Source organism: Ammospiza caudacuta, chromosome 1, assembly GCF_027887145.1.
Source record: "Ammospiza caudacuta isolate bAmmCau1 chromosome 1, bAmmCau1.pri, whole genome shotgun sequence".
Taxonomy (NCBI): Eukaryota; Metazoa; Chordata; class Aves; order Passeriformes; family Passerellidae; genus Ammospiza; species Ammospiza caudacuta.
Window position 1 is genome coordinate 149,684,123 of NC_080593.1, and position 11,013 is coordinate 149,695,135.

At 38.2% G+C, this 11,013-nt stretch overlaps 1 protein-coding gene across 1 annotated transcript in view; it reads right to left on the reverse strand.

Moving 5' to 3' along the window:
• Nucleotides 1-10,730, reverse strand: part of FAM135B (family with sequence similarity 135 member B) — a 134,677-nt gene extending 123,947 nt beyond the window's left edge. The window contains exon 1 of the mRNA XM_058811419.1: nt 10,654-10,730. Within this exon, the coding sequence (XP_058667402.1) occupies nt 10,654-10,730 (77 nt within the window). The remainder of the gene's footprint in view (nt 1-10,653) is intronic.
• Between the last annotated feature and the right edge of the window lie 283 nt (nt 10,731-11,013).

The window sequence follows — 11,013 nt, forward strand, 5'->3', positions numbered from 1 at the left end:
TGAGGAGATCCCCCCTGAGCCTTCTCCTCTCCAGGGAGATGAAACCTTCAGTCAGAAGAGATCTCCTGTCATTCCTCAGAGGTCAGGTCTTTGGTTATGTCATCCCAGGGCTAGGACCCTGCCAAACTTCACACAGTTGCTGTTGCCTGCTGTTCCAGCCTGTCCAGGTCCCTCCTGACATCTCCACCTCACCATCACCTTGAATTCCTCAGCCAACACAGTGAGGGTTCAGTCAATCTGTCCATTCAGGTCATTTATGGATTTGCCATCCACCTTAGAGAATGAAAATCTCACTGGCTCCCTTTAACAGTTTCTCTACTATCCTTAATTTTTCAGTGCCTGAACTCAGTGGATTTTGTACCTTGCTAATTTGGCTAGGAAACAATCTTTAAAAATAAATGATATTATCTGCCACCAGGCTTATCTTGGGATTGGACCATCCTAAGAGGCTTGACCATCATCTAAGCTCTGCAGAGTCCTGAAGGAGAGCAGCACATCAAGAATAATCCAGCATTGCTTCCAATGAGGGAAGCATTAGGACCTGAGAATAGGAGGAAATTTTAATGTTGTTTTACTGGCAATATGATAGAATAGAAATTGTTCAGCCTTGAGAAGACAAGGCTCCAGGAGATCTCTTTGCAGCCTTCAGAACCTAAAGGGGGCTTATAAGAGAGTGAGGGATTTTACACACCAGCAGATAGTGACAGGATATGAGACTTTAAACTAAAGAGGAGAGGTTTAGATTAGGTATTATGAAGAAATTCTTCACTTAGAGGGTGGTGAAGCCCTGGCACAGGTTGCCCAGAGAAACTGTGGATGCCCCATCCCTGGAAGTGTCCAAGTCCAGGATTCGAGCAACCTGGTCTAGTGGAAGGTGTCCCTGTACATGGCAGGGCAGTTGCAAATAGATGAGCTTGAAAGTCCCAAACCATTTTATGATTTTGCATTTTCTTTATAAACTTTTAAGTGATTGAGCTACCCAGGGCTGTTCCTCTCTGAGAATCTTCTCGCCCTGTCCTTTCCTCAAGCTCTAGTGGGTCTATTGCATCAACTTATCTCTTTCCACTGCTTCACAGAGTTTATCTTGTGAGGAGGATATGTGGGTCCTGGAAATAGCTAAACCAAAGAGATTACTTTAAGCCGGTCAACAAAAAATTACAAAATCAATTAAAAATCCACAGCTTTCTCAGTATTTGTGGTGGGTTTTGGTTGCAGACAACACTTCAAACAGTCACATTTTAAACTGACTTCTCATTTTTTGCCAGACATCCTTAAAAAGATTTATCATGCATAGCCAAACAGGAACAAGAGATTACTAAACAACAGTTCATTTTTCAGTTGCATTTTATTTGTAATACCTTTTATTGGCAGATGTTATCCCCACAAATGAATTAATGTTCCACTGTAACAAAGTGGACGTGGATTGATGGAAGAAATTGATTAGTGTTTGTTAATGTACTTTTGTTGCAGCAAGCACATTAAGTAATTAAAGTGCTAAAAGAGATCTTCCCATCCAGACACACAATATACTGAACTCCATTAATGAAGGACAAAGGACAACTGGGTTTGTCATTGCATCTTGAGTGCACCCTGTCTGCAGCATATACACCATATAGCTTAATTACATCCATAGGTTTAAACAGTTCCAAAACCAGTTAATACAGGAAGGAAACTCTAAAAGATTATGTGTCTAAAAAAGAATAATTATTTTGAGTTGACGGCACAAGCCATCTTAAAAGAATCTGATCAAGAGATTGTATGCAGTTTTCCATTCTGAAAATTAGACTTTGGGATATTTTCAGCTGAACACAAAGATAAATGATAAATGATAAGATATTAGGTAAGATATTAGATAAGCTATTAGATAATATATTAGATAGATATTAGACAAGATAAGATATTAGATAAGATATTATTAAAATTTGACTTTGAGATATTTTCAGCTGAACAAAAAGATATCTGATAAATGAAAGTCAGAACAAACCTTTGCCATACACAGTTATATTTTCTACTATCACAGCATCTGAGCATTTGTAATTGCACCCTATAAAGAACAATCTTCTGAGATATTATTATTACTCCCATGTTTGTAGATAATAGTTGATGAGCTAAAAGGTCATTCAAGCCCACCTCAGGTAATTTCCCAAACTCACTACTCATTCCAACAAATAGCAACATTCAGATACTTATTTCAGCTTTAGTTACATTAAAATGCACCTTACAAAAGTGCAATGAATTGTATGAACAGGATTGCCAAGGGACAGGATTGCTTCAAATATGGGACAGGAAAATAGAGGTAAACCACATATCCTGGACATAAGGCAGTGCCTCCTCTCTGAAAATAATGTGGACATAACAGGGAGAGAAAATACTGGTGTGGGCTTTTTCCTTCATCTAACACTTCTGAGTGCTACTCAGATGTTGGTGATGAGTATCATATAAAAATCTCATACAGAATGGGAATGAAAAAAAACAGAAGCTTTTCACCTGGTGTATTTATGTGCATGTTTATGTACATGTTTTTAACTAAAAAGTTTGTAGTTGAGTCTTTGATAATGTCTATGTTTTATATGCCCATCCTTCCCCTTTCTTTTAAAGCCATATTTCCTGGAGTGAGGCAATTTGACAAGAAAATTTTGTACTATTTACAATAAATCTTTGAATGCTCACAGTTGCTACTGCATGGCAGGTTGTACCCCAAAACTCCAAAAACAATTAGATATGTAACAGTTAAAAAAATGCATTTCAAAAATACTAAATCCAGGTTCCATTCACTTATTAAACAATTCACTGCTGTCAATCAGTGATAGAGAAGTGGAATGGAAGTGTGTTCTTTGCAAGCCCTTACATAAAAAAAAAATCAAAAAGCCCCAAGCTGGGGCATAAATGTTGCATTTGGCAGGCCAAAACTTAAACCTTTGCCCTTTAACATCTACATACTGTCTCCTCTGCAGAAAGCAAACATCACCACAGTTCAAGTGACATTTACCTTGTTGCCATGATGACTTTCTGAGTGAATTATGTCAGAAAGTAGCTTCAATCTCACCTTACATGATTTATATTTACACAAAACTATACCTGAGATGTTGACTAGAGTTCCTAGCTCAGAGAGTTACAGATGGGCCCATGTCTGCTGCTGGGAATCACTTAGCTCTCAGCAGTGTAAGCTGTGCAAGGAAGCCTAAGCCCTCAGGCTTGTGAAAGGATTTATGTGTATGTGCTGCAACATTTTATTACTTAAGAACAAGTGAAGTGACACAGTTTTAAAGCACTGATTTTAACTAGAACAAGCCAGGAACATGGCATCAGCACAGCCTGTGTCAGGGCAATTATTCTTAACAACAGAGAGTGCCAGACATGAGTGAATGAGAAGGTCTGGTAATAATATAACTATGAAAAGCTTCAAAAAACCCACTGTGTTCTTTGAGTACAATTTTTTAGGGAATGAGAATTCATTCTCCAAGTTTTCATGTGAGGGTGATTGTGGTGTTTTTAGTTCTTCTGGCACTTTTCCTCTCCAAAGCACACTGCAAACAACAGCTAATAGAGGCAGCTGAAGTTACCTGTATTTGGAATTTGTTATCACATTGGTCCTTGCAAGGGAGAAAGTAAAATCCTTTGATTATACTCAAGCTCTGAAATTTGCTGTGCAGAGTCTGGGGAATCTCTGTCCTTAGAAGTTTTCAAGATGAGACTGGACATGGCCTTGAGTAATTTGGTTGGAATTCAATAATTCCTGCTTTAAGCAGGTATTGAGTTGAAGATCACAGAAGTTCCCTTCCAGCATGAACAATTCCCTGACTCTAGGATGAGTATGACCAAAGTCTTCCTCAGCACAGAAACAACACAGAAGCTCTACAACTTCTTTCTGCATTCAGTTTTAGCCCATTAAGTAAACATTGTTTTAGTGATTTATCATCAGGATGATGGTCTCCAGTTGTTCACCTTTTAGCTTACAGCACAAAACAGGTTGACTTGATTATCACTTAGATGTGATTTTAGCTGAGTAATGTGGTTTGCTAATAACATTGGGTTCTGTTCTAATAAAATTGGCTTTTTTCAGCAGTATGCAATGCTCTATGACTTAAGTCTTGATGTCACTCTGTGCAGTTCCTCAACAAGTGTGTCACATCCTGGAGGAGCTCAATTTTCAATGCTGCCCTTAAAGAGACAATGGCTGTAAGAATTTATGGGGCTTCTGCCATCAATTCACTGGGGAGACAGAGGGTAAAACATTTAGATCCAAGTGCATCAATGAAGATCACAGCTACTTCTAAAAGACCTATGAACAAAGAGAAGCTACTTTTTTGTATAAAATCTATTGGTTCAAGTAGAAATGCACCTCAAAGACATGCCTGTAGTTCGTTAGATTAATACATTTGATTAGCAGAACTCAAGGGGGATCAAAGTCACTTGGTGATACTCTAGGGGATGACACTTTAAATTTAAGATCTCTGCTTATAGAAATATATTTTTTTATGAATTGAACTCATAAAAATAGGAAAGGCAGTGCCAAATTAAACATCAAGAGCTTTGAAGAAAATCTTATAGTAGTCAATTTTTAATGTTACAGATGATAGAATGAACTGTCTTCCAGGTTAATGGCTAATGAGCATTAAAAGCTGGCTAAATCCCAGAAGTTTCATTTTGGTTTTTTCTCCTCTTTTTAACTCTATTTTTTCCCCAAGACTTTAATCTAACATCACAGCTTGCATTTTATTTCCTAGGAGAGTAGATCCCATCTGTTTGCATGACATTCCTCTTGGCTAGCACTGTCTATATGATATATTTTAATGTTTGTCTTCCAGGAGCAAGCAGAATGCCTTCTCTGTCTGTATCCTTACCTTTGATTTATGAATTTTCCTGGTGTGTACAAAGCTTTCCACCTGGATGCCAGAGCATCTATACCAAACTGTTCTCTCTGTAACTATCACCACCTTTTATCTTTGGATCAGAAATTGCTTTGCAATTTCAGCATTTACTGAACCTTCAAAATGTCTTTCTTAAGTCCCAGTTGTTTATTTTCTGCAGGTGGGGAAAACCAGAGACTATCCTAACAAGACCTGGATCAGAAAGAGAGATAGGAACAGAATGCATTGATTCCCTAGAACACACTTAATTTTTTTCCTCTGCTGTGCCTATGAATAAAGACCAATTTGCTGAATGTTGTGCAGTGTGCACTTTTAAGTAAGCTGTTTTAATGACTAGTTATCACACTAGTGTTCATGACCAAGAGAGAAACAGTTGCTATCCCATGTGTGAGGGGTGGCTGAAGCAAACTGAGCACATTCTTTCTCAACATATGACTCAGTCAGCTCATGTTGTGTGACATGGGTGCCAAATGGGAGCAGAACAAGTGGTGAGGGGGGACCATATGGGTAGAGGAATGGCAAGACGACATTTGGAGTTCTCAGAAGCTCTCAAATTGCTGTAACATTTCTGGACTCTCCAACATGTGTTTGTTCCAAGTCACTGTGTTGTCCAGAATTTTCCCTCTGACATTGCACAGGCCTGGTTTTTACTCTGTGTTAATGATTGCTCGGAACAGAGTGTGGGAAACAATCACAAACCAGCATGTAAAGCATTATCTCAAGGCCTTGAGCAGTGTCTATCCAGGCAGGCCCTTTATTTCTGAATTTGTACTAATTCTGTGATACTGCCTTGGTTAGACAGCTTCTTAGGAGAGGTGAAGCTGGCCTCTAACTCAGTTGTCTGTAGGTGACCAAGTGACACAGAACAGCTACCTAATGTATTTAGGGTTGGTTAAACCAAAGTATTGCTCATTTGAAGGAGAAAGATAATTTCCAGATACAAAAGCACCCTACTTTCCACTGACCAATCAATTACCTGTCAGTGGAGTTTGCTGAGATGTTGCTCTTCCCCTGCAGAACAGCCTCACCTCTGAGGCTCCACTCCATTTATTTTCAGTGTTTCCCCCCTACCACTGGCACAGGACTCCCCAGCTCTCTTCAGCAGACACAGAGTGCCTAGAAATTAAAGCTGACTATACTCATTAACCAAATGAGAAAATGGTCTTCACCAGCTGTCATGGCAATAACCCATCAATCATGATTTTCATGAAGTTGCCATTTGCTACACTTCAGGACACTGACCTTTAGCTTCATGCACACCTGCACTGCAGCTACTTTTTGACTTTAGATTTGTGCCAAACTAAGCTCCATCTTGTCAGTTCAGTGCAGCAGGTTCTCAAATATCACTGCATGACCATGGCTGACTCCTGAGGGGTTTTATGCTTTCTCTTTTTTATGCCTTTTTTTTTCTTTTTTTCTTTTTTTTTTAGAATATTGGATGCTGTCTTAAAGTGAAAATACTGTCATCATGGCAAGAAAAAAGTCAGTTCTGTCAATGCATCTGTTCCAAGGGACAGCACTCATTATTCTAAAAAGGTATCACTTTTATCACTTTACAACACTTACAAGCCCTCTTCCTTTTATTTCCCCCCCCCTTCTTTTCATTTATAATAAAGAGAATTCATGCATCATAAATGCACTAGGTAAGTATTTTCAAAATGACAGATTTACAGTCCAAAAAGTGATTGGTATTTCATTACAGGTGAGAAGTCTGAAGAAATGCATATTTTTATGAACAAAGTAATAAGATTTACTTATGTCCTACACTTTCAAACTATATGATGATATATATATTCTGACATTGTCCCTCAAAGGCTCTGAGTAATAAGGTCTGAAGCTCTGAACAAAATGTCTATTTTTCAGGTACTCATCTGATGAGGGAGGATTGCTGAACCCCAGTTTGTTGGGAAAAGGAGCTGCTGCATTTTGTCCCTAAAGGAATGACTTCATGCCTAAGTACACTGAAGCCCAGGTGTCCATCTGGTAGTTAACAGGGATGTTTTGCCACTCAAAAGCTTAGCCTATTAAGTCAGAGGGCCTTCTTTCCAGCAGCTCTGAATGCTATTGATCCCTGGTCCGGTCCTTGTAGGGTTTTGCAAGCTCTGAAACCACTCATCTTTTCTCCAGGGCAATGGTGCCTTCATTTTAGAAGAAACCGGACTTCATTTTTCCACTCATTTTTAATCACCACCACCCCTCACATACAAAAACCACCCATGTAAGTGTCAGACACTTACAAATTGCAGCCTGGAATTTGAGGATTGAGAAGACTCATAAGCAGTGGATTCAGCCCTGTGATCAGTGACCAGTTGCTTACCTTGGTCCTAGTTTTATAATACATCATTGCCAGAATCCTACCACAGCTCAGTCACTATTTCAGCTTCTTTGTGCCCTCTCTTTCCTCACAAACTCCAAATATTACTCACCCTGTGGATGCAGTAATTGTGGAGTTAATTTTTTTTTCCTCAGTCAAATAGATTTTGAAAAGCTTTAAGAAAAAAAGGTGCAGAAGGATTGCTTCTGACAGAACCAGACAAATCAATTAATTGATCTCCGGCAGTCAGGGATAATTTTATTTCCTACTCTATTAAGGAAAATCAGAATCAGTTAGCTAATTTCACTAGAGAAAATGTCACCAGTTATTAAGCAGCACATGATAGAAAGAATTAAAGATGGAAAGCTCAAAAATGTTTTTCCTTCCAGAAATTGCATTACTTATTTCTCAACCTTTAGAACTCTGGCATCAAGCAGCATTGAAAATCCTTTGGTTTGACCAAAAAAAAAGGTTTTCTTCCCCTGTAGCAGCACCTACAGCATTTAACCTTTGATGTCTATAAATACTGACACGGTTATATTTGCGCTGCAGAAGAAGATATATTTAACAGTAACTGACCAAACTACCTGCAACACATAATTTACTGACTGTTCCTGATATACATTTGCCAAAAACATAAAATCATGACAAATTTTCATCAAAAAAAAAAAAGTCCTGATTTTTGTATAACTATTCATACAGGTAAAGAAACATTATTCAAATAGCACAAGTTGTAGTTCAAATAGTTTAAGGAGCTTCCATTTCTCATGGGGAGTAGAAGTGACAACTGGCTGTGCATGCATATAGATTTCAAAATAGCATTCAGTAAAATCAAAAATAGAACAGGGCCATTACCAGCAGCCTAACACTTTAAAGCACTTTGTGACTTATGGACAGCAGATCATGTCCTTAATCAAGCTTGATTAACTGTCACCCAATGGTTCCAGAAGGGCTGATTCTTCCTAAATCATCTTGATTTATTCATTCCTTTATTTGAGTGGAGTGCTCTTCTTGAAAAGACTCGTGGTTGGCACAGCCACACTCTCCCAAAGGGCAATGCTTTCAGAAGGACTGTGAGTCAAGACTGAGTGGTTTGGGAAATATTGCCCTTATTTATAAAGCTGCCAAGTTCCAAATCAGAAATTTCAGCCTTGTCAGTTAGGCATACAGGAGTAAGACTATTTGTATTTGTGGGCATATTCAGGGTTTTTATTATGAATTTTTTGTTTTGTTTTTGTACCAATATATTAGGAGGAAAAATAGATTCTATAAATTATTATTAAGGCTCTTCATTTTTGTTCATGCTTTTGAGGTAAAAAAAAAACCACAGTATGTTGGGTTCCCACAGAAAATAAGATGAATTTCAATTTCTCTGCTTTTCTGATAGACAACACTTCATAAATCACCTTTCTGACCTTCATCAGGACAGAATGATATTGATTCAATTTACAAGTCACTCAGAGAAGAAAAATGTTAGTTAAATAGAAAATACACATCATTCTCAATTCTTTCACAATCTCATCTGTGGAGACCATGTAAATCCAAGATATCTCAGATGTCTATAGCCAATATCAACAATGGCAATATAAAAATGTCAAAATTAAAAGTGTCCCCAAGTTAAAATGGAATTTGGCAAGTTCAACCACTCCTTCTTTTCACATGTTCATGCTACAGTGAAAGGGCTGAGCAGATGAAGTCAGCCAGAGGATGGTGACCAGCAAATATGAGACACAAGGGTTTTGCTGGAAATTCAAGGGTTAAAACGATGGAAGGAAAGCAAATGTAATATTGTGCAGGATACACTGAAACAAAAATTATTGCAAACAACTTAATGCAGTATAACCTATAGTATCATGTGTTTGGAATACTAATCAGTAAAGCAAGGTAAGTACCAGTGGGGAAAAAAGCAAAGGTAATTAGGAACTCATTAGCGTGACAGCTGAATATATTATCTGTGTTAGTGCTAGGCTTACCCCCACACCAGAGATTTGATCTGACTGTCAAAGCCAAGGAAAGCATTTTACAGAAGTGATTGAATGCAAAATCAGACCAATACAAGAAAAAAAATAGGCAGGTCATCACACTGGAACATGGAAAGATTCCTGGCTAACCTCTGAACATCCTTTTGTCTAAGTCCAAAAAGTCACACAGCCCACAGATGGGAGTGGATTTTCAGTTGTGAGGAAGATCAAAGACATTACAGTGATCACCAGAAACCAAGGGGGAAAAAAAATCCATAGTTAGATTTTCCTTCTGTTATCATAAGGACCAGAATGCGCATGAGATTTTTTTAATAGCTTGGATAAACCAAACAGCTCAAGCATAGAGGTTTCTTTTTCAGTTTGACACCAGTATTTGACATAGTCAGAATACTCTCTAACATAAACTTGGTGGATATTCTCTTGGAGGGAGCAACAGAATGACAGATGCCAGCTGTTAAAACCAAATAAAGCTGTGTTTCCTTCATTCAAGTTCCCAGCATTTTTCCCACACAGTTCATCAAAGTAAATCAAATAACAAAATGCTTCTATACTGATGGAAACAGCTCTACCTAATCTCCATCCCAATACCTGAAATAATTCCCTGGTTTTTCTGGGGGAAATGGTGCTTGAGACAGACAAATCAGCTGTGAACCACCCCAGTGCCAAGCTAAGGCTTGAAAGAGAATATTTAATGCTCTGTAAACATCAGTTGTGGTAGGTGAAAGAAAACAGTATTCCTCTAGACCCACTGTTTTCCATGAAGTGCATTCTTTTGATCTGAGTGTCCTGGTCTCTCCCAAAAGTGCTTCTTTGTTTATTTTTTTTTTTTTTTCTGAAGAATACCTGTGGGGTGCAATATGCAAGCTGAGCAACAATTCACACCTGGTCAGGCTTCTTCATAGCCATCAGGGTTTTAAAAACCTACTAGGAAGACTGGTGCAAAAATAATTGAGGCAAAAGTTTAACTAGACCAAAGCTGTACATCTTCTAATTTATGGAGATGTGAAAAATCAGTGTGGCCACCAGAAGCAGAGCTTTAGACAAATATGAGTATTCATTTTCCCTTCTGAAATGGTGGGATTCAGCTAACTTTCATTAAAAGAATGTAGTCATTGGATTTATGGCCCTAAAATGAAATTGTTTGCATTATAATTCAATGCAGCAATCATTTACCACAGAGACTCAAAATCAGTCCAGAAGCATTTAAAACAGCCATTGTACTTATATCTGAACAAGAGCTTAAAATAATTTGGAGCATAACAACATTGTATTGCAAAAACAAGTCAGTCAGTCTGAGTTTATAGTGAAAGTAATGTACATTGATCTTCCTTGACAGCAATGAAAGCCCAATGACATCCTTCTCTGCCCTGGAGATTGCATGAAATATAACTGCACTTGGCAGAAAAGAACCTGTTTTGCAATTTAACTCTTTTCTGTAGGCTGCTCCTCTGCTGTCAGCTGCATATTAATGGAAACATCAACTCACCCCCTCTGGAAGAGGTCCACATTATGGAATTTGTGTAGCTCCACAGAAAACTCGACCGTTCCCTGAACCTCAGACATGGTTTTTTCAGGTCATCACCTAAATAACACATATATAAAGACATTGTAAACGTTTGAAGTATTTTACTTAACAAACCCATGAATGGATGATTTCATTTTAGTCGGCACTTGGGGTCCATGCAAAGCTTGAAATCGACTGATATCAGTTGGAATCTTTCCAATGACATCATTTGGCTCCATCTTCAGGAAAACTCGCTAAAAGCCAGATCAAAGCAGTAATTAAGAGAGGTAAGAAGTCTAATTAAGCCTGAGGACAGAATGATAATATTATGAAAAGTATAAG